This window comes from Barbus barbus (genome assembly GCF_936440315.1).
Source record: "Barbus barbus genome assembly, chromosome: 24".
NCBI lineage: Eukaryota > Metazoa > Chordata > Actinopteri > Cypriniformes > Cyprinidae > Barbus > Barbus barbus.
In genome coordinates, this window is record NC_136752.1 from 26,750,865 (window position 1) to 26,776,642 (window position 25,778).

The window sequence follows — 25,778 nt, forward strand, 5'->3', positions numbered from 1 at the left end:
GTTGAACCCGTCTACGAGATGAATGGATCACGAATGAGCGCACTATTCCCGTTAAAGCAGATGGATGATGGAAGATGTCAGCATCAGCATCAGCATCACCCGGTTACCGAGCGCATAATGTCAGTCCGCGGTCTGCACGAATGAATAAAAAATAAATGCGGTTCCGTCATGAACACGTATGGATGAAATCATAAGCTCAAAATATCTCACCGATTTCCATCGAATCACAGGAAGATCTGAAATACAAACGCGTCTGACAGAGAATCACACACATCAGCTGCGCTTCACTGCAGCCCTGCCCAAACACACACACACACAGACACACACACACACATACACACACACACACTCACTCACTCACATCAGGGTTGCCAGGTCTCTCAAGAGAAACAAGCATACTGAATTTTTAAGCAATTATGGCTCTGCTATATTACAGAAATTTCATACCTCAATTTTTTACTTAAGATTTGAAAAAAGGATTTTCTCAGCATTCTGATTACAAATTATAAAATTATTTTAAATTAGAGAAATAAATGTAATACAATGTGTGTTTACACAGACTTAAAGGCGATCCAGTAGGCTAATTGACTCTAACCATTAAATAGGCCAACCTATATATAGGCTATTTAAAAAATAATAATAGGCCAACTGAACAAAGAAAAATGTGTTAAAATTTTATTCATTCAACTTTAGAAAAAAAATATGATGCTGTGCATTAGGCCTATAATAGTTTCTGTATGCATACATAATCATCCTTAAATAATTTTTATTATTTTTAATATTTATTATTTTTATTAACTAGAAAAAGTTGATAGGCCTATGTCCAGAAAATTGCAACTACTCATATTTATAAACCACTTTATGAAAATCCAGGGCAAAATCGTTAAAAAAATGGCGTAAATAGCAACACTATATACACACATATGGACACATATGGACACACACACACACACACACACACAGTCTCCTGCATCAGTGCGATCATTGCGGATGACCCCAGGGGTGTTTGGGATTTGGAGTTAAATGGTTTAATGCTGATTCAATTAGATTAAGTATGGATCAGATCAGATCAGTGCTTGATAAAATGCAAATTAATGCAATACATATAGGCTACAAAAAAAGATGTAGGCTAAAAAATGTAACAAAAAAAATAACCATAGCCTATAATAACCATATGTTTTTTACAATGTAATTTACTTTTTAAATTTTATTGTTCATCATTATTTCATTCAGTTCATTCTTCATATTCATAACTCGGCTATTTACATTTTTTTGTATCTGCATTTTTACCCATCATATCTGCTTACTTAAGCTAAAAATGTGCAAACACTGATGAAAAGGGAGAAAGCCCAAAGATCCAGCCAAATATTCAAGACTATTAGCCTAAAGTGTAATATAGCCCTGCTGTACATTTTTTGCTGTGAAGATAAAATGACATTAAAACTTACTTTGAATAGCCTACAGTAGTGGATATAGGCCTACTAGGAATATACTTTTTCTTTAATATACAAATTATATATCATGTGTGTTGCAGGCTAATTAAAATCAGATTCCACTTTTTATGCTTTGGGTTGGTAAAGTGTACATCAATCGCGCCATCTAGTGGTTATAGTTTAATTTTTGACCACTAGAGACTCTACATGAAGCTCCTATCTTTTTCAAATTAATTTGTGTTATTCTAAATTATTATTCAGAAGTCTCCTCCCTGGCTATATATATTCCATTTCAGGACCCATACAGAGGATGCTTAGACCACTAATATTAGCCTTAGTGAGCTTGACACAAGAATGTGACCAGACTAGCTCCTGGGTTTGATTGAAGCAAGGGAAGAAGGGTTCGTGCAGGCTAATCTATCAGAAGGAAGCAAAAGCACTTAGTGAAACATCTTGGATGAAATCAATCCACCCTGAAATGAACAAATAGCTGATAGTGAGGCCTGTAATGATGGCTGTCAGCATGAGACACTTAGAAGTAACAGTAAAAAGTCTTGTAATTTGATATTCAACATTTTTAGCCTTAAAACCTTTAGACAATAACATTGTATTCTATCAATGTATGGCGTAACTGCAGCGTTTGTAAGGTAGGCTACTCTTTACAACAATATGGAACAATTGTGAAGACATTGTGAAGAGAGCTTATACAAACGAATTCATTAGAAAAATGATCCGCAAATATTATATATTATAAATACATTATACATACATAATATTTTGCAAGTAAGCTATTTGTAAATGTGCAAGACTTCCGTTTTATTAACCTCTACATGTAGCTAAATAGAAAAATAACAAAGTGCAGTTAACAGTAAAACTCTTTGCGCTACAAACCAGCGTGTTTATTATTACAATAATACTTTAAAATGATGTGATAACAAATAGGCTACCAGTTTGCAATATCACAGACTATTTTTGGACAGGTAAAATAACTAGAAGCAAATGACCGGAAGTCTCGCTCATTCAAGTTAAACATGGCCCGCTGTTATGTTAAAAATTAGGTGGATAATATTAATATTATAAAATTATCTGCATGATAAATGTACTGTAAATGGCCGTTTATATTAAGTTAAATAAATAAATTAATTGACATGTCAAAGACACGTTAAATAATTGATTCTGTTAAAAAAATTGTATGCACATAGAAACAGATTTTGAATGCTGTGACTCAAACACTGTATGACATCCGGTGGATTTAACAGAACCAGATGTTTAACTCCACTGTGACTCACATAGCATCAGATTCACTTACACCACTCAGCTACGCCTCTGCTGACACACACAGATTGTCGGACAGCTTAAAACCCAATCAAAAGATATGAAGAACCCTGAGAATGAGAAACTTTTTTTCCCACACACTTGGCTTTTAGAGAGAAGAATGATCACACAATGAAATAGAAACAGAAACATTCGAACACAAAGAAATTCCTCTAATATTCCAGATTCATGCGGCGTTGAGCGGCAAGGTTTGGAAACAGGAAAATGGTGCTCCAGGAGTGACTCACTGACAGATATAAAGGAATAAAACCTCCAGCAGCTCTGAGCCATGCTTGTCTGAGTCACAGCAGGTTTCTGCATGTTTACAGCTGCATTAGGGAAAATGTTGCTCAATGACTTACAAACAATTGCCGAATTCCTCAAACCTCACAGGACATGAGTGCAGAACTCATTCCAGCAAGAAAATGAGATGATTCTTACAGTTTGTGGTCTGCAGATAGTTTGGAAATGGGGCATTTTGATTTATTCTCTTCATTTGGGAAACTGGTAATATCATACTTTTCTCTCTTTATTGACATTAATAGTTCCACAGTATCTTTACCATCTATGTCAACTTTCCAAACTTTCCACAAAAAGTTCCTTTATAGGGGATTTTTTTTTAAATATATTATTAAAATATTCTTCACACTAAGGAAAAAAAGGTTCTTTCTCATCACAAATCTATTGGATGTCTGCAAAATGCTGTGACTTGTGTGAGCCATACTTGTTTAATGCGGTCAACTCAAATGTTTGTTTTATAGGCTACAAATTTCTCTTTTTTTGTTTATACTGTCAGTTTTGTCTATATACTTTTGTTTCACACTGAGCCTTTTAGATACAGATTTCAACGGTAGTTCAAGTTTACTGGTGTGAAAAAAACTAATTGTTCTGAACCTATTGCTTTGGCTTAAATGTGCAAAGAACATGGTAATATAAGGATATTTCTGTAAGTGCATGATAATGCCATTTGGACGTGTACCATAACAGTACCATGGTATTGCTATGTTAAAAATACCACAATACCACGTTTTGGCATTGTCAGCGGATAACTGTCGCGCTGTCAAATGTGACCCTGAACCACAAAACAGTCATAAGTAACATATATTTGTAGCAATAGCCAACAATGTGACTTGTATGGGTCAAAATGATCTATTTTTCTTTTATGCCAAAAATCATTAGGATATTAAGTAAATATATTTAGTAAATTTCCTACTGTAAATATATTAAAACTTCATTTTTGATTGGTAATATGCATTGCTAAGAACTTAATTTGGACAACTTTAAATGCGATTTTCAAAATTGTTTATTTTTTTTGCACCCTAAGATTCCAGATTTTCAAATAGTTGTATCTCAGCCAAATATTGGCATTTCCTAATAAACCATACATCGATGGAAATGATGATGAAGAAATCTCAATTTCAAAATAGTTGACTCTTATGACTGGTTTTGTGCTCCAGGGACACAAACGGAAATGTTCTAAAAGTGCCACGCCCGGACTGTCATCAAAGGGTTTGATTTAACATCTGTATTCGTCACGGTGACCCAATCACACCCAGCAGCGCTGTTTGGGGCTGACGGAACCGACTGTAGGGCCCCGTTAGGGCCCAGGTTCTGGGCTGCGCCAGATGCGTTCACACTCCCCAAAAGAGCTACGTCAATAACGCCCTCATGTCTCCAGACTGTTGGCTCTCCGTCCAATCAGCGTTCGAGATGGGTTTGAAAAGCGGCGCGTTCGACCAATCACAAAGCCAGGCGCTGACGTAGGGGCGGGAAGAGAGGCGTGGCTCTGAAATCTAGGGTGTCGCCGTGGTGGCTCCATTCGAAGGCGACGGCGGTTGGTCGGTCGTCTCTGTGTTTGTCCTCTTCTAAACTCCACAAACGGACCCGGTACAGACTGTCGGTTCGGATCCAGCTGTCAAACGAGATCTGTGCGGTTCGGCATCGCTGGGATGAAGCGGAATATCTTTAATTTGAATCAGATCGCTGGTGTAGTTTGAAGAAAGAGAGTCGGGCGGAGGAGCCATTTTGTCCCGACAGTGTGAGAGAAAGAAAGACAGAGACATTAAAAACACCAGACACCACACTTTCAGAGGAAACGCACATCTTAAACATCTCCTTTGGAGTTTAAAAAAAGAGTCAACAGAGGAAATCAAAGCAATTCAGCTGTGAGGAGACTGTCCGGTGTGTGTTTTTGGATACACACACACACACACACTCACACACTCAGTCTCTATCGGTTTCTCAGCAGTGTGTGTTTATAAGAGCTCAGATGGCGAAGAAGACCTATGATCTGCTCTTTAAACTGCTCTTGATTGGTGATTCTGGGGTGGGAAAGACCTGCGTGTTGTTCCGATTTTCAGATGACGCCTTCAACACCACCTTCATCTCCACTATAGGTGAGAATCACACCCGAATCCACCCGGTCTGAGGGGTTTATTCACTGTTTTATGTCAGAAATTATATTAAATGTGTGAGTATGTGCTGACTAGGCCTTGATTCTGGGCTTTAGCATGCTAACCAGCTAACGTTAACCGATTCCTATCAGTTGAGTGAATTATCTGAAATCAGTTGATTCAGAATCATATTCTAGAGTTCAGAAGGTTGTTTTGGTTGTCTAATAAACGTCGTTCTGTTCATCTGTATATTTGGATTAATGTTATTGTAGATGTTGACGTTATTCGGCTAAAGTTTGCGTTAACATGCGGGTTGACTGACAAATAATAATTTGACGCCGGAGGAGTCAAAGTAATGGCTTGACAGTGTTTTATATGTGATTTTCTAAGTAGTCTAGATGAGGTAATCGATACATTGTGTACGGTTTAGATTAAACGTTAAAGGTTCAAGCGGCCTGTTAACGTTACATGGAGTAACGTTAACCCCAAAATCCATCGCTCTGACGATTAAACCGGTCAACATATTAAAACAATGCATCGTTTCTGTGTCACTAGTGTGTTTAACTAACGAGTTTGTTAAAATGATCGATCATAAGTTATTTTTTTAAAAAGCATAATTCATTGGTGTGGCGTCATCGGCTGCGCTACTGCGCATGCGCGCGTCGTCTCGTGCCAATAGAGCAGTTGCCTAACTGTGTTCTCTATGCTAAACATCATTTCACTACCTCCTGGTGCTTTCTGCATGATATCATGGGAAGGCACATCTGAAATGGGATTTTCATGGTTTATATGTAGGTTTTGGGTTATGGCCAGGTGTGAGTGTTGCAAACAATCTCTCCACCCTTCCATAAAAAAGCACTTTGGAGCTGCCATTGTACCATTGGCAAGTGTGATATTATTATGCTAGGGTTTTTCCCAAGGTACTTTTTGAGTAGACGGTGGTGTCCAGAATCCATAATAATACCTTGGTACTTTTTGTAAAGAGATGAGCATCATAAATAAACCACATTAGATTGGGAAGTAATGAATCTGAATGTTAAGTTCATTGTCGTTTTATTTAGTTACCTGTTTATTTAACTCAAATCCATCATCTGTCACCTGACAAACATCACTAAGCATGTACATGCAAGATAGATGGCTTGTTCAGATTAATGCAGATTTTTGTACACCATTTCTTCAATATAATACGCACTTTCTATCCTCACTCTTTCTCTGTGTTCAGATGCCTGGAAGGTAAATTTAGTGGGTTAAAATGAGAAGCATGCCGTACATGTTAGATCACAGGAACCACATGAGCGTATTCACTGTGAGCGGCGTGGGTAGATGTCATTTAGCAGATGCTCTTGAACTCGGTTTACGTACGGCAGGGTCATTTCTCTGGGGGTAACAGGAGATCTCAGCGCCACGCCGGTTCATGGGGCAAATTTAGACACAGCCGGCCCTGTCCATTTATTTTAAAGAACTGATCCTAAATGCTCTTTCGTTGGTATTTTGTCAGATTTTTTAAGAAGAAATGTCCTGCATTTGTAGACCTTTGGTTGTTGAACGTGTATTCAAGTTTACCTTAAATCAAAGTTGGTATTATTATTGTACATTAAGTATCCGGTATTGTTATTAAATATTTTTAATTTATTTTCTTTATTTTCTACTTTTCTGTATTGTTTGTTGATTTTGGTTTTTGATCATTTTTATTAATAGTTCTTGTTTATACAAGTATGTTAGCCTGTAACTAATGTTACAAGTTTATGTGATGCATGTTCAGGATTGTTCCTAAAAAGAAAAGTAGAATAAAGAAAAAGAAATCAGTTTACTTTTCATAACACACGTTCCTAGTTCTTCCTGGTTCTTGTGAATGATTCATCACCGCATCTTATTCCAAAGAAAAAGCCTTTCGTTTTATATATAGTTCATAAGTTGCGCATCTCGTCAGTAAAGCCGGTTCAGTGATTGGCAGTAAATCACCATCACCTGCTTTCAAATGGAGCGGGAATTACTACACAGAGCCGTATTTCACAGACGAGATAGGCAATATCGCGTTCATAATCGCAGACGAATCGCCTTCGATTATGAGCACGAAATTGCCTAGCTTGTCAGTGAATTACGGTTCTGTGTAGTAATTCCCGCTCCATTTGAAATGGTGATTAACTACTAATAAAGAAACCGGCTTTACTGACTAGATGCGCATAATAATCAAATTCGATTAATTGCACAGCCCTAGTGCAACGCATTTTACAGATGACTGTTTCCTGGTCCTGGGAGAGATTACTCTACAGTGTGAACACTAGGGCTGAACGATATATCGTTATCGTATCTATATCTAGATATGAACTTTCAAGATATTACTATCGAAAAAAACAACGATATAGACGATATAGATTTCCCCTCCCCGCTCGCCCCGCCCTGCATACAACTCTGGCAGTCACACAACGAACATCAGTTTTACGAGTGCCCTTGAATGCAACGCTAAAGACAGCGCGCACACACTACAGAGACAGCGGAGAAATTAAAAAGAAAGAAAATGAGTGCGGGAGATAATGCGGCCGGTGGTTGTGCAGAATCTGACATTATGGCCCTTTCACACAGGACGCGGCATGCGCTGCGCCTGCCGCTGGGTTCAGTGCAGCCCTTCAGATACAAGGCGATTTGCGCTATGCTCGCCAGAGCGAAGTAGGCGGAGTTTTCAAAATTTTTAGGGGGAGTACTATACGTCTAGTCATTGGATTGTTGTTCCACCTTTCGGTCAGCAGCAAAACATGTATCTGTCCCGTGCTAAGAAGCGAGCGATAGCAGTAGCCCTGCTAGTAATAAGAAGAAAGAGAGCAGCAAGAAAGAAGAGGCTGTGGGTGCATGAAACCCTGAGGTCCCTATACGACCTCAAACTTGTATGGTATAGCTCTGGAAATTCAGACACACAGAGAATCAGCTGTTCATCCATTTTGAGTTCGGCGCTTGTTTGGATGCCCCGTTTCTATTGGCCGCGCGGGGAAACGTCACAGAGCGCAGCGGCAAAAGTTGAACTATTTTGAACTTTGACCGCGGCGCGCGCGCAAGCTCGCCGCTGGTGCGCTCCACTGCGCGTGCGCTTTGGTCGGCGCAGCAACTAACCGCCCTCGCGCAGCGCAAGCCATTGAAATGAATGGGTTTCATAGCGCAGCGCATGCCGCGTCCTGTGTGAAAGGGCCGTCCACCAGTGAGTTCTTAAAAATAAAACTACACTTTCCAAATTTTTTTGTATTATGATGTTTTTATTTTTCTGAGAAATGTTTGGTTTTCACCGAACCCGTAGTCATATCGTATCGTATCGATATCGAGATATCTGGCATGAAAATCGAGATATGAAATTTTGTCCATATCGTTCAGCCCTAGTGAACACTATGAATGGCTGTGATGTGCAGTGTTGGGGGTAACACATAATATAAGTAACGCGAGTTACGTAATAATATTACTTTTTTTCAAGTAACTAGTAAAGTAACGCGTTACTTTTTAATTTACAAGAAAATATGAGTTACTTTTTTCCCATTTATTGACTGAGTGCGCTGTGAGAACATGCTCTTATTGTAGTCCTAGACTAAATGTGAGTGCATTAATTCATCCCACTCGCAAAAAACTGATTTAGTATTCATCAAATTGAATTAAAATGATATGAATATGATGCAAACCTTCAGTAATTAAATATGTTAAACGACACGTGTATCTAATCCCATTTTATTAACCAATGTCTTTGCTGCTGACCTTTGATGATCCAGTTCAACCATATTAATAAGCAAAAATGACTTTAGATAAACTAACAATTGTGCTTCATTGTTTTTTAATTGCTGAAGAGTGTTGAACCTTCTTCTCCTGCGTTCTACTTTACAGACGTGAATTTACTTTTCCTTCAGCCTGAGGTTTATTCATTACACTTTTTGGTGTGAAAGGGCTTTTGCATTTGCAATAATTAGAACTTCTTGTATTAAAAACAATCAAGCCCTGCTCATATTTAAAAAGTAATGCAAAAGTAATGTAACGCATTACTCTCCATAAAAAGTAGCTAAGTAACGTAATTAGTTACTTTTTTAGGGAGTAACGCAATATTGTAATACATTACTTTTAAAAGTAACTTTCCCCAACACTGGTGATGTGAACACTATAAAGTGGGTCAATTCCAAACTCGCAAGAACAGTCTGGTGCTTCTGACTCATAGCCTGTAAGTATGTTTCGATATTTAAAGAATTTGCTACTGACTATTAAAACGCGAGTTTTGAGCAGTGTAGACTAGTGCTTGTTTGGCTTTTCTACAAACACAAATGCAGACATGGTGTTATTTTTTCGCAGTGACCGTATGAGTCATTATAATCAGTAATTATTTCCTCACTGAATGCAACAAATGCCTCGTTTATAATGGGTTTTATTGTTTTAGTCTCGTTGCGCCGGGACACGGCATCACAACATGGTAAGGGGCGTAACATTTCCGTCACCCGCTTGAGGTATTCAGCCAATCACAGCGCACTGGATAGCAGGCCAATCAGAGCACACCTCGCTTCTCAGAACGATGAGCTTTGTAAAAACCGACGGAGCATAGAGAAGCAACAATAATGTACAATATGAGGAAAATTTGTTTTTTGAACTTGAAACTGTGTAAACACATTGCATTACACCAAATACACAAAATAATGTTCTTTTTAGCAATATTATATGACCCCTTTAACAAGAAATGGTTTAATCTGTGAAATAATAGGCTTGTTTTTAATGACATTTGTAAGTTGAATAAAGTTGCCGTCATTTATTATGTTTCAGACTGATAAACCTGGAAATGATCATGATTACGAATGAAAACAAATATTGACCTGGTTTCTGGACAGGCAAGGGTGTCTGTGACCTTTACGACTGTGTTTTTATCTCTGTGCTGTGAGTCACATGACCACCCATGGTGTGTCAGGTGGCAGTTGTGAACTATGTCAGCATGAGGGTTGATGTTCTGAACTGTCAGGAAATGGTGGTTTAAGTCATCAGATGAGTGAAAATTTTCTAATCCAGTTTTGTTTTTTAAATCAACATGTAATCAAAATTGGCAATATTTTCACTTTATGCACTCTCTTGTTAGAATTCTATATGTTATTTTCTACAGGATAAAATAGTCCCGCTCTACATTTTTTCGTTGTTCAACATCCTATCACTTTATGGACATGGGTTATGAATGCCATTTCATGTTGACTTGAAGTACATCGCTCTCTCTTTCCCTCCTTCCTATAGTTCAGAGCCTTAAAATACTCACCGGAAACTCCCTGCAGTCTCAAGGGAAAGATCACCTTACGTGCTCACACACGAATACACACCTTAACCATATTTGCACTATTAAACTCTTGATTTAAGCTCTTATAAATGCATAAAAAAGAGATGTTTTCTTCCTTTTCTCTTTCTGTCTGGCACTAGTGCATTCTCTTTCTTTGACTGACAGGATCTTGGCTCAGTTGGGCGGAGCTTCATTCTGGACCCTTGAGGGGGCCCCACAGCTGCAGAGGCTCATGGGAAGGGGTCTGATTGGCTGCCGGTCAGGAACCCTTCCATGTCCTTTGTGTTCAGAACTCTTATAACCCAACTTTTAAACCAGTCTCACATTTAGTGGCCAAATCCAGGCTTCTTAAACTGTTCTGAATCCTTTACTCATGTCACATTAAACCAGAGTATTAATTTCTTTTGTTGATGTAGGGCAGAATATCTGGGCTGCTCTTTTATTGTCAACTACTTTGCCAAAAAATGACAGCTTTAGTCCTCATTGTATGAAACGGAGTAGCTAAAGATCTTATTTTGCATTCCAGTCATACAGGTTTGTAACAGCATGACGGTTAAGTAAAAGATAACACAATTGTCATATTTGGTGAGTTGTTCCTTTAAAGCCATATGTGGCATTAACTTGGCTCAAACTTTCTGCTTTTAAAGCCCAAAATACCCAACTGCAGTGTGTGTGTGTGCGAGTGTGAAGGCTCAGTCAAAAGTCCTTTGACATGTTTCCAGAGGTTAAACTATGAGTGTGTGTCTTCCGCTATAACTTTCACACTCTCTGTTTTTATATTCTCATGTGTCGTTCACATCAGCAGAGTTTTCTCGTTTTATTCTCTTCATGTCTCTTTCAGGCTCTGTTCTGTCTCTGTGGTGGATTGTGTGTGTTCTGTGAGAGTGACTCAGTCTTTGGCTGCTCATTTGTGTATCATTTCATAAAGCGGCTCCCACCCATAGTGCAGCTGTGTGTGTATGTGTGTGCGGTTGGAGTTCTGCTACATAACTACTAAATATGTTGGTCAGTCTTTGTGCAGCTAGGGGTGTAACGGTACATGTATTCGCAACAGGTCTTTCGGTTCGGCACTCATGTCCACGAACACATCAGAAAAATAATGGAGGACAGAGATAAGCTGCTGTGGGAAAAGTACATGATTTAAGTAGTCCTAAACATGAGATGTGCTTTATATTAAGGGCTTCAAAGTGACTCATAAGCATAGGGTTAAAGCGGCTTGCTCTTGTCACATGCGTTTGCTGCTTAATGCATTTGAGACGTGTTTTTTCAGTGCATAACTTGCATCTTACAGTTGTATCCTTATATGTAAATGTTAGAAAGTCACGCCAGTATTTCCATTTGCATAAAGGATCATCCTAACAGTAAGTGAAGAATCACACAGATACATGACTAACATACGGAGAGCAGACTAAAATATACATTTTGCCTAAATGTTTCGCATCCAAAAGTGGAAGCACTTGAAATCTCTTTACTAATTTACAACAGCACCACAAAGTCCTGTATGACGACTATTATTATATATTTTTTTACATTTAAAGACAGAGATATCATTTGTTTGGTAAATCACTCTTAATTAAAAAAAGAAGGAATTTAACTACTTTTTATTTTTCTCAAACTCGAGCAACATACAGAACTGTCATTTTTGTGTACCGTTAGACCCCTGGATAGAGAACATACTATGTGATCTATAGCCTAATATACCATAAAATAATTGTATAAATTCATACAGGGCTAGTTGTACATACAGCTGTATAAACCGATACACACCCAGGTATCGGATCAGTACTGTGTATCGGCCGATAACCTGAGCCTAGGTATCGGAATCGGTATCTGGAAGGGAAAAAGGGTATCGGAACATCTCTAAAATAACACTGGATATAAGCAATTAACCTTTTAAAATGTAACTTTAAAAAAAAAAAAAAAAAAATTTTTTTTTGTTTGTTTATTTGATAATGTTTGAATATACATTCAAATGCAAAATCTAGAAAAAAAAAAAAATGTAAGCAATTATGATCGGCAAAACTTTAGAGCAACTAGAATAGAGCTAAATATATGTAGGCTATATTTATTAAACAGTCATACAGGCATCTAGTGGATAAACCATGGCATTGCAAATGAATATTATTTTTCTGGTCACCAAACTCTAATTTGCCTTTTTTGTACTGGAATTTAAAAACATTTTCACTATTTTAACCCTACTCCTCTAATTGTAATATAAATAAGCAGCATATTAGAAAAATATTAATACTGTCTCTTTATCACTCCCCAGAATAAAATTCTATTTTTAAGCGAAGTCAGCGTAGTTTTCAATGCACAATCAATTCCCATTATGTGTTAATAATTACTACAAATTGCTCCAAATAAACTGCCGTCTGTCCCGATTAATCCCATTCAAACATATCGACAACGTGGAGATGTTTGTGACTATTGAGCGCTCCATGAACCATGTGACCATGTTGCATCGCTGTTTCTCAACGGTTCTGGGTTCTTACTATATTGTTGCTAAGATATTTTGAGTTGTGCCTATTTAGGTTGTTACTATGCTGATGCCTAAGTGTTTTCAGTTATTTAGCTTGTTACTGTGGAATTGCTGAGGTGTTTTGAGTGATTTAGGACATTACTACTGTTGCCAAGGTGTTTTGAGTAATTTTGGTTGTCAACTGAGGTTGCTAAGGTGTTTTTTTTTTTTTTTTGCCACATTGCTCACGGTTGCCAGGGTGTTGTGGGAGTCTCTTACCAGTCCAAGTCTCTCTGCAAACATCAAGTTGTGCAGCAGGACAAACACGGTATCTAACCAGTGATCAGTTCAGGACATTTTCCAGTGTGAGTTTCTGTCTGAATGCTTTTACTGTGCCGTTGGGCCATTAAACTCTCAGCAGTTTCACAGATGAACATTTCCATTCTGCCCGTCCTGTCCGTGTTGGTCTGTGCTAGTCTCAACAACACACTGCTGCTGAGGGATCTCTCTACCCTTCATCATCCATAAGAACTGTGACGCTATGACACTACTTTTAACTGCAAGAGAAAATAGCGTAAGATGCTGACATAGCATTAAATAAAAATATACTACTAATTCAACTGCAAGAGTTTCTACAAAACCTCATGTTTTGTGGTAAATCTTTGCTATTAAAATGGAGAATACAATAAAAATGCGCAGTCAGTACTGTTTTTGCTATATGCAATGTTGCGTTTTCTTGATTCTTTTCTGTATCACAATGAATACTCATCTTTGTTTCGCATTTGGAAAAGCTTCTCCCATGCTAGTAGCCTTAGAGGACAATTTGAGAAGTCCAGATTTCTGTTGAGAAGGTTTTACAACAAATTAATGTATGCCTACACATCCCAAACGTTTATGAAGATTCAGCAGTGGAGCTATTGAGTGCAAAAAATAATTACTCATTTATTTAGTTTTGTCACTCAAGACTTATCAACAGGCCTTGAAGTCAACAGTAAATGAAAATGACCCTCGTTCCCACTTAATTGATGTTCCTTGTCTTACGGTGTATGATTTATCAGTATATGTTATTTCAAACAAAGAAAAATGTTAGTCTTCGTAATATTTTATCCCCCGGTTTCACAGACAAGGCTTAGACCAGACTAAAATGCATGTCTGGGGTGTTTTAACTTAACGAAACTTGCACTGACTGATCTTAAAATGCCATTGTTTTGTCTCAAGATGCACACCAGTAATATTTGTTCGTAAAAGATACTTAAATGTCCTTATTGAACCTATGGCCTAATCCTGGCTTAACCTAAGCCCTGTCTGTGAATCCAGGCCTAAATGTAACGACTTGTTCCGCCTCTGAAACAACTTTGCTTTTTAAGCTGTGTGATAATTTAGGTTGTTGTAGGCTAACGTTGTACATAATGCAAGCTTTCTAACATGTAGTACAGTAATAATGGCAAATAACAATCTGCTTGAGCCTTTGGGATATGTGGAGAAGCTTTGGACCTTCTGACTTGACTTTCAGCATCCTGGTGAAAAAGCGTCCTAAAAAGTGCCTATCACATTCAGATCTGACTCCATTCTAATATCAAAATCCTAAGTGGATCCAATCAATTTCCAATGAACAAAATTCCTGTCATGCTAAATTTTTCTCATTGAATATTGTGTCTCACAGAAGTATTTTAAGTGTTGTGAATTTTAAGTGTCTTTGTTCGACTTCTGTCTTTTGCTGTTTCTTTAGGAATCGATTTTAAGATCAAAACAGTTGAATTGCAAGGAAAGAAGATAAAGCTACAGATATGGTAAGTACCATACCATGCTTTAAGTGTGTAAAACCAATTTATATAAAAATGTAATTATATTTAAATGCGTTTAAAAAATGATATAACCAACATACGTTTCATGTTCTTTCTGGGAGAAGAAAGCATCAATATGTAACTTTTAACATAACTGTTAAAAAAAGTAAACTGCAGTGTTTTACTGTAGCATTACATAAAAGGTTACAAATCTGACAATGCTATTTTAACAAAGTAAACAAACAAACCAAAAAACTATTCAAATACCACCAATTCTTTGCTCAACTTGGTAATAAAGTTACATTAATCTGACTTTTTCTTGAACTATTGAAATCATTCAGTTATTGCAAGCTGTTGTGATATGCATATTGCAATTTGTACTTCTGCGATATTTCGCTAGTTTCTATATATTATGAAACATTTGTTTATATGCAGGATACAAAATTAACACCTGCCAAGCGTCAAATGCATGTAAATGGCTTTAGTCTGAAATTAAAACAAGGTATTGACAAATTAGCCTAAGAGTTACCATCCAAACGGCTCATGCTAATTGACAAAAAGCTAGCATGCCATTCAGAGACTGTTCTACTAGGATAATGTTGTTCCTCATAGTTTCATTTGGTGTTTTGTGGCCAGGAATGTGTTACCATCCTGGAGTAATGACATTAAAAGAAAAAAAAAAAGTCTTGTTTTTGACACCGTTTTTTTTAAAGACAGTTTACTGCAAATATGAAAGAGAAAAGCACCCAAATAATACTATTGTTACCGGAGCAAAAATGTTTTTAATGAAATGACAGTTGCATTTCAGAAACAATGACGTTGGTGTCTCCATTTTTAATGAATGATGTGTTACAGGTTTGGTGGATTTTCATTGAATTGTGAATCAAATTTCAGTCTGTTTCTTTTGCTTATCGCCCCTGCACCTTGTGTTCCCAATTTGGTTATTTTCTGTGAAATTGCCTTGTAGAGTAATGAAACACAAGGACATCAGATGATCATTTGTCCATCAGTATACTTGATGGCAACAGTTGTTGAGATAGATATTGGTTGGTAACAATTGGTGGCTCTTAACAACTAGTGAGTGGTGGTCACCAGCTATTGCCAACCGAAGTTAATTTTGGATCTTCTGTAGTCTATAATCCAATGGGTCCACGAGCGTTTGGGCTGCTGCAGTGTTTGATTGTGGTTGTCATTGTGTTTGTGCAGGGATACAGCAGGGCAGGAACGGTTTCACACCATCACTACCTCTTACTACAGAGGGGCCATGGGAATCATGCTCGTATATGACATCACCAACGCCAAGAGCTTCGAAAACATCAGCAAATGGCTCAGAAATATTGATGAGGTCAGTCTTCACACAACCTTACTGCACCCCTCAGACAGCATCAGAATAGACACAGTTATTCAGGGGATGGTGTTTTAAAGGAACAGTTCACTCAAAAATTTAAATTCTGTCATCGTTTGCTCACCAAGTTTTCCCAAACGTGTGTGAATTTCCCTCGTCTGTTGATCATAAAACAAGAAAATACTATGGAAGTCATTGGGGAACAGAAACAGTTTGGTTGCCAACATTGTTCAAAATAACGTCTCTTGTGTTCAACAGAAGAAAGAAATTCATACAGGTTTGGGATTGATGGCAAATTTCATTTTTGTGATTTGAATGGAAAATGTTGTGATTGTTGCGTAGAATTGTTCTTAATAAGTTCTACCCTAAAACCTACCTAAAACTTTACAATTGACATACTCGATAGTAAACAAATGTTTAAATTTAAACTTAAAAATGTATTATCATATGTACTGTTATAGTTTCTGTTCAGATTTTGAAATATATTGATGTTGTAATCTTTATTAGTTTTTCTTTACATTTATTTTATTATTGTTAGCTAAAGTAAAATGAGAAATGTTGCCTTGGCAGCTAGCTGGAATATAATATAACAAAATATTTTTCTTTCAAATTTCTCATTTTCATTTAAAGTTGAAGAACTAAAATAACTAGAATCAACTAAAACCATAAAATATGGTTTCAGTTAACTCTGGCTCAATGATGTATAAAATTATTATGACATGCAGGGCTCGCAAGCTTTCTAAATCCCTGGTAGCCCTCCGGGCAGGTACTCTTCAGATTTTGGTAGCCCGAAAATTAATTTAACTAGCCCAAATAAAATAAAGACCATAAATGTCAATCAAAAACATTTTCAATACACAAATATCAAGGAAAGAGTTTTATTTGACTGTTTACAAGGTATTTGCAGAATTCTTAAAAATCTATTTAAGGCAATTTGAAAAATTATTTCTTATACCATTAAACATTTAAAACTGTCTAAGGCCTTAAAAACTCTTCAGTTCAGTTGTATCAAATTTAAGGACCCGTGGGAGCAATGTTCCCTCTAATTTTTTTTCTTGCTGAGCAAAACTTTTCTCTATTGCGCAGACATTTCAGGCACCTGAGCAAAAGCATTCTTTATACCAGACCTGTAGAGCACGCACACAAAAAAGTGTGTAACTTTGAACTTTAATGTGCTATTTATATTTGATTTGACCCTTGATGTAACTAAATGATGTACATTTTAGGTTAAAGAGAAAACATTTTTACTGTACAATACACTGCAGTTCAAAATTTGGATCAATAAAGATTCTTTAAAGAGGTTTCTTATGCTCATCAAGGCTGTATCTATTTGGTAAAAAATACTGAATATTATTTCACAAAATAACATTGTGAAATATTATTGCAATTTAAAATAAACGTTCTATTTTAATATACTTTAAAATGTAATTCATTCCTGTGAAGCAAAGCAGTATTTTCAGTGTCACATGATCCTTTAGAAATCATTCTAATATGCTGATTTTTAATCAATGTTGGAAACAGTTGTACTGCTTTTTTATTTTATTTTATTTTATATACTGTATTTTTGGGACCTGTGATATTTAAAAAAAAATAAGCTAAAAAGAACAGTGTTTAGTCAAAATAGAGATTTAGTGTTACAATATAAACTATTCAAAAGTTTGGGGTTTAAAGATACTTTAAAAAAGTTTAAAGGGTTAAATAAACTTTATTCAGCAAGGATGTGTTAAATGGATAAAATTGATAGTAAAGACTTCTATTGTTAGAAAATATTTCTATTTTGAATAAATGCTGTTCTTTTAAACTTTTTATTAATCAAAGAAAAAAGAAACACAGGTTCCAAAAAAATATTAAGCAGCACAACAGTTTCAACGCTGATAATAAATCAGAATATTAGAATGATTTCTGAAGGATCATGAGACACTGCTGGAGTAATGATGCTGAAAATATAGCTTTGATCACAGGGATAAATGCTATTTTAAAGTCTAGGTATTAAAATAGGAAACCGATATTAGAAATTGCAATAATATTTCACTATATAAGTTTTTTCTGTGTTTTTTAAATGAATACAGCCTTGATGAGCAAGAGACTCAAAAACAAGGTCAATTATTTATCAGGTTTATAATATAGCCCTAACATAATATATTGTCAAAACAAACTATTTAAACTGATAGAATAGAATACAAACTGAAGCAAAACTTAAGCTGAGAATCTGTCATTTAAATATAAAAAAAGGTGAACACATGAATTCTTCTATAGCTGTCTAAACATCATGATGAAGTACAGTTTGTACAATACTCTTGTGTGTGACTGTACATGTCTTTATTACCGTTCTTTGCCCATCCTCCGCTATTTCCAGCACTTAAATCAAGCCACTCTTCTTTAATACATGAGGATGTTTTATTTCACATGTCATTGCGTATGCGTTGCCAATAATTGACTGCCCAGAACACATTCTGGTCATCTTTTGACATCAATGAAAAACAATATGGGAAGTGTATTCTCTTCCCTTTTAAAAGTTAATAAGCCCATTTATTTTACTAGCCTGACTATGCATGGATAGTTGCATTTTATTGTTTGTTGTTATAAATAGAACAGACCTGCGACCCATTTGAGTCGAGAACCGCTGGTGTAGGACTTTTGAAGTTCCAGTGCTGTAAAAACACCAACTTAAAGATACATAATCGTGTAGTGAAACTGCTGACTGTGTGATTTTCAGTCAGTTGATTCATGCAGAATTTCTCAACAATCAGCACTTTCAAGAGAATTCATATAACATGAGACTCCATGAGGGATGTGGTTGCGTGTTTGGTGGCCTATCGTACAAATCCAAGTAACTTGCACCACTGATGCAAACTCAGTTCTTCAGTACTCTTTCTTCTGTGACTTCTGAAGCCACTTTAATTGAGGCTGTCAGTCCGAACATCAGTATTTTGTAAAAATGCATAGTCTCAAATGTGTGTATGTTGTTACAGCACGCTAACGAGGATGTGGAGAGGATGCTGCTAGGCAACAAGTGTGACATGGAGGACAAACGTGTCGTACCAAAAGCCAAGGGGGAACAGGTAAGAGACTGTGGATGGATTTTGAATTAGGATTAGGGCTGGGTTGAAAATATCGATTTTAATCGATTCTCATTTTGATGGACCTATGTATTTTTAAGTCCCTAGAATCAGTCTATGTAGTGTTCAGTTGGTTTGTGAACAAATGTAATGTAGCATTATTTTTAAGCACAACTCCCATTCAATAAATTACAATAAACTTTGTGCTTTGTTACGTATGCTGTGAAGCAGTGTGACAGCTATTAAAATGCCAATTGAATTATGAATACACTTATCTCTTCCTCTTTACTACTAGTTACTGCACCAAATATACATGAATAAAAATCAGAAGCTGTTGAAACAAACTATCAGTGTTTCAGCCACGGAAAGATGAAACAGCTTGTAAACAATGTTATGTAACGATGCAAAAGTCATTCATTGACCATAAACTCAATATTAAGTTTTACTTTTACTTAACCTGTTCAGCAATTTTTAATGTATGTTTGAATAAATCCATAAAACATGTTGACATCCACTGTTTAAATGTGTAACCGTTATATCATTCAAAATGTATTATAAAAATTGTCTTATGTGCGGTTTAAATGTTTGTTTACAGATCCCTTTAACATGGTAATGTACCAACTGACAGCATTTTTGGTTTATTCCATTAGTTAAGACATTTTTCCTTGGAAAAACCCCCCCAATTTGACATGTACTGTCCCGGAGTGCCTATACATCTAAATGAATCGATGCTGAATCGAGATTGAATTTGACTTGAATCACAAGCTTGTGAATCAAATTGTGAAATCTTACATTTCACTGCTGGTTATACTCTGTGTAATTGTGTATGTGACGAATAAAAATCTTGAATCTTGAAATTTGTCTCAATGCCCAGCCCTAGTCAGGATGGGCAATTTGTCCACTAGTTGAGATTAATTTTTTCCAATGTTCTACGAGTCAGTTTATTTGTTGAATATTTGTCAGTTACTCTATTGAAGCACTTTGCTAATTGTTCATATCTCTAAGAAACTTGTGTAATCATCCTCGAATTGGTCCATACATATTAGTTCAGGCCTGCAAACACAATGAATGTTCACTGTTCTGATCCTCAGATTGCCAGAGAACACGGGATTCGCTTCTTCGAGACAAGTGCAAAAGCCAACATCAACATCGAGAAGGCGTTCCTCACGTTAGCAGAAGACATTCTCAGAAAGGTGAGTTTGGGAATGACTGACTGATGACACCATTGGTATTGTGCTTAATGCTTTTAAGCAAAACCATTGCAGTGATTTCATGTCATTTGACTCATAAATACACAGCCACTGCAGCTGATCTCTTTTGGTGTTCACTTTTCTATATAATACTCCATTTCTAACAGTGGCACAGAGTACACATGAGTCTGTATGGGTTTTTGTCTGAATTATAATGCAACAAAACAAGGCACAGTCAACTCGCTTAAATTGCTTTGAAATTGCAAATGCCCCAAGGCCCCATTAATGTTTCCATTCCCATCTTAATATGTAGAGACAAGTATAAGTAAATCATTCATAGGTCGATTCTCCTAGAAGTCTAGCCCCCGGTTTCACAGACAAGGCTTAAGCCTAGTCCTAGACTAAAATGTAAATCTGAGCTGTTTCAACTGAAAGAAACTTGCACTAACTGATCTTAAAACATGTCAGTGCCTTTGTTTTGTCTTAAGATGCACACCAGTAATGCTTTTTTCTAAGGCATTTTTATCAAAATTACTTAAATGTCCTAATTGAATTATGGCCTAATCCTGTTTTAGGCTAAGCCCTGTCTATGAAACCAGGCCTAGGGGTGTGTGATATTGACAGAAAATGATATCTTGGGATATATGTGGGGAAGTCTTGGCCTAATGGTTAGAGGGTCGGACTCGTAATCCAAAGGTTGTGGGTTCGAGTCTCGGGCCGGCAGGGATTGTAGGTGGGGGGAGTGAATGTCCAGCGCTCTCTCCACCCTCAATACCACGACTGAGGTGCCCTTGAGCAAAGCACCGAACCCCCAACTGCTCCCCGGGCGCCGCAGCATAAATGGCTGCCCACTGCTCCGGGTGTGTGTTCACGGTGTGTGTGTGTTCACGGTGTGTGTGTGTTCACGGTGTGTGTGTGTGCACGTTGGATGGGTTAAATGCAGAGCACGAATTCCGAGTATGGGTCACCATACTTGGCAGTATGTCACTTCACTATATATTGTGAATTATAATTTTTTTTGGTTCAATAACAAATATTTTCTGAGTGTGTTCTTATGCTGGCACTTTGGTGCTTTAGGCCTGTCATGGATAAATATGGCACTAAAACCACCAGTAGGTGGCGGCAAGTCCCTTCATTCATTCAAACGATTTGTTCAAAATGGCTGATTCATTTAGAAACGAGTCAAGTGACTGCCTGCGTCCCAATGTGCATACTATCCATCCTAAATTCTGTGAGATAGTAATTAAGTAGTAAGTAGAGTAGTAATTTTCAATACTATTTAGCAGTAACTCTGCAGTGTTGCTACACAAATGTTGTGCTTTGGCTTTGTTTGGAACTATTTTTCATTGAAAATATAGAAAATATTGTCTAAAATGTAACTCACTCAGCATTAACTTGTTTGTTGTTCTGTTGTATAAAATGAATATCTCAATTCCAGTTGCGCTCACAATGTATATTTTTGAAAACTGCACTGTTGCTTGTGTGAAATTACTTAACCATATAAATATAAAAACAAAAACCCATACAAGGATATTTTCGCTTTCTATATCTGGAATCATAGAGGCATTCGGTTACGCTTTATTTTAAGGTGTCCTTGTCACAGTGTAATATTAATTAACTACATGTACTTACTATAGGGTTAGGGATAGCATGAGGGTTTGGTTTAGGGTTAACTGCATGTAATTATGCCTAATTTATTCTTATTATAACAGTAAGTACATGTAACATGTAACAAGGACACCTTAAAATCAAGTGTTACCAGGCAGTTTAATAGGCTTCATCATGCAGTGAATGCTTTTGGCCTTTCAAGATGTGTTTTTGTTTGTGTTTTATGCAAAGTGAGTGACATGTTCGATAATGTCAGATCACATATTGTTAAAACAATTATTGCACACCGCTAATGAACACTGTGGCTCTATCAAAACACGGCTCTGTTTGTTTGAGCATCCTGATCAGCCAGACAGCAGCAGTGACTAGACCAGTGGTGTGAGTTTGGCACCAGAAAGCGATCAAAACAAACTCAAAATGTGATGTTTGCAAATCCAAAATGTTTATATGTTAATATATCTATTTTGTGTTTTTTTTTTTTTTTTCCCGCAGACGCCCGTAAAAGAGCCCAACAGTGAAAATGTGGACATCAGCACTGGCGGTGGAGTCACAGGATGGAAGACCAAGTGCTGCAGTTGAACAGACACACACAGTTACTCACACACCTTACACAAACACACACACACACAATCTGTTCTTCTATATCCCTCTCTCTCTCTCATTCACTCATCCCTCATTTCTAACACTCTTCTATTCTGTCCTTCTCACGGGATTCTCCGTAAAACACATCTCTAACGTTTCTCACACTCACGACTGCTTGCTGACATCATTTTTATTTCTGATAAAAACAAAAGAAACAAATGTAAAGAGAGGGTCATTTCATGTTTCTTCTTACTTATTTTAAAGTTTAAAGAAAGAAAGAAATGAATTTAAAGAAAAAGCGCATTCACCACTACATAGAGACCGTCGGTGGACCTGGAGACGCTGTCCGTCGGCACAGAGGAGCGGCGTAGCGTTTTAGACAAGACTTTGTCCAGTGTTTTGGGGTTAGTGTTGTGTGTTAGTGTGAGAGATCTTCTCTAGCTGGGTTTTTTTGTTCTTTGATTTGATTTCTTTCGTCCGGTGCCTTAATGTAGAGCCATAGAGCTCACCCCCCCCCCCCCAAACACACACATTTAACATCACTTTTCTGTAACAGTTACGCACACACACACACACACACACACACACACACAGGTCCTCTCCTCTCTGCTTGACCTGCTAACTCAACCCAACACGCCTGAGTGGAACCATCCGGATTCAACCTGTTTGCTCAGAAGAGAATGGCATTATATATATTTTTTTGTTTTGTTTTTTTAAAATGTAGTTTGTTTTTTTTTCAGAATGAATTGTTTTATGAACTTCCTCTGTATATTTTTTTTGTTTTTGTCTTGTTTTCCTTCACTCAGTTACTCATTCTCTCCTGCATGCTGGTTTCTTTGGGTTTTTGGGGTCTTTTGTAAGTTTTGCCATGTTTGTAATTCACAGGAAGTATCTCTTCTAGTCCAGACACGTGTCAGGGAGGGGAGCGTTCTCTTTGGAAATTCAAACGATTTTGCAGATCCATTAAAAAATAAGCTTGTTTAAGTTACATGTTGGTCTTGGTTATTGAAGCATGGACCGTTTGTGTCTGTGTGTGTGTTTGTTTTAATTAATTCTTCCACAAATTAAGGCCTTAATGTCTTAAGAGTGAGCAGAAAGTCTTAAATTCATAGTCATGGCATTAAAGGTTGCTTCCATTGCAAAAAAAAAAGTTTTAGATTTTTTTTTTTTTCTGATTCAAATATCTAATCATCCTTAAATGAAGATACATTTCCTTGAGATGCACAATAAAGAAATCTTGTTTTCTGAGAAACAATAAAATTGAGTTTATGCTTAAAACAAGAACAAAAATGTCAATGGAGAATTAAAACTCGTTTTCCCTTTGAATAGTTTTTTTCTGAGCCCATTGGAAGATTCTTGTTGTTTTAATCACAAACTCGCTTTAGTTCCCCAGAAAACAAGACTTATTTTATGTAATTACTTCTCAGATAAATGTATTTTGATTTAAGAATCTGATTTAAGAACATTTGCACCAAAACAAGACAAAAATGCTAATGCAGAACACTTTTTTTTTTTTATTAAACTGATCAGAAGAGAGTGTTTTTTGTCCTATATTCTAGTGTTTGGGAGCAGCATTCAAGCCGTGTGTGTGCAAAAATAAAAAGTAATCTTCTGAAAGATTTTGAAGTGTTGCTAATACAAGACATTTACATTTAGAGACCATACTGACATGCTGTGTTCCATTCAATTGACTCCTTATATTTTCTTTTAAATGTACCTTCATATAACCTGCAGAAACCCTGGTTTTATAGTTACTGTGAGGCATAAGCACCTGAAAAAACACTCTTCTGTACGTTTTGAGAAGTTCAAATGTATTTCAAAAGGAGTATTTATTCCTTCTAGTCTGATAATAACATTCAGTTCTGAGGATGCACAAGTAGTTTTTGGAATAGAAATATTTTAGAATTACAGTTGCAGTAATGTTATAGAGAAAAACGGATCTAACATGTATTGTTGTTTAAGTTCATGAGATCTATGAAAATTGGGGCTGATTTTAAATTCGACCAGATGACTTGTGATTAATGAAAATCCTGTCGAGAATATGGCTGTGCCGTGTGTTTCTGTCTCCTCCTGTTGGTTGATGGCAAAATGACATAAATCAGAATGGAAAATTGTGAGGAAACTAAAAAAATTCTTAAATCAACTGTTTTGTCGCTTGTAATTCATATCGCTCGTCACCAAATTCTTCTAATATTTTAGTGTTTTAGGGTAAAAACAAGCCGTAGTTTGTACACAGACCTGCATTTATCTGGCATCGCAAATTGAAAATGTGTCGTGTCTGTCGACTATTTTCTAATAGTCTGCTCGCGCATCACTGATAAAACAATCACTTTTTCTTTTAATTTACGTTGAGATAAAATATAACATCGAAACTTTTAAGTAGGCCTCTTGTAAATGGGATTTAGCTATTATTATTATTATTACGTTTTGCTAATATTAGTGGCCTTATTTCTCACTTGGGCGAAGATGACTAAGTTAAGTTAAATAGAAGTTAGTGACTGTGTAAAATACATAGGGCCTGTAAAAAAAGCAGCATATACAATTAGCATAATGCATAATATTAAGATGATTTTTTTTCTTAAGTTATCCCCAGCTCTACAATATTTTATTATCTCTAGGACATTCCCGCTCTCTATAAAAATTAAACAATTGCAGTTTGGACAAGTTATAGGCTAAAAGTTTTAAAAAGATGCATGATTTTTTTTTTTTCAGAAATTTTAACAGATAATCTGTTTACGCTTTCTGTTTTACAGTGTGTATACTGCATTTATTTACACACTTGTAGCACATTTTCCGGTTCCGGTCATGTTGTGTGTAAAGAGAGTGTGAATTTAAATTAGCCTGAATGATAGCCTACATTAACTAATCTAAAACATGAATGAATCTAACAGTGACAGGTAAAGTTACGCTTATATATGATATATTGTGAAAGTATTATAATGCATATAATATATATATATATAGCCTATGAAGGCATAATTAGCCTATATGCTGAATGTACCTACTACCTATTAAATTTCGAGGTTTGTCGTTTGTAGATGTTGATCACACACCACACGATGGCAGCACAGAAAAGAACATCGTCACGTTAGTCATATTTTCAGAAGTGAAGATGTGTTTATATTGAGATGAAGTGAATTCAGCTGACGGCAGCTTTCAGCATCGACTAAAAAATCATTTTCATTGATTATTGATTAACAGCACTGGAATTATGACAGGTGAAATATTACGATGATACTGAGTAAAGTCAACCATCATAAAACATTTTCATTAAATATTTGAAAAGAGAGACGGCAAGAATAAAACATTTGATGAAAGCAGTTCCCTTTATTGTTTGGAA

General features: G+C 36.5%; 1 protein-coding gene across 1 annotated transcript; it reads left to right on the plus strand.

Annotated features, from left to right (window-relative positions):
- Positions 1-4,535: 4,535 nt before the first annotated feature.
- On the plus strand, positions 4,536-24,579 carry LOC306843997 (ras-related protein Rab-10). The gene is made up of 6 exons (XM_079375786.1): positions 4,536-5,143; positions 14,600-14,660; positions 15,861-15,999; positions 18,972-19,061; positions 20,150-20,251; positions 22,349-24,579. Exons 1-6 carry the CDS (start codon positions 5,017-5,019, stop codon positions 22,433-22,435), a joined length of 606 nt encoding a protein of 201 aa, XP_079231912.1. The 5' UTR covers positions 4,536-5,016; the 3' UTR covers positions 22,436-24,579.
- The last annotated feature ends 1,199 nt before the right edge of the window (positions 24,580-25,778 follow it).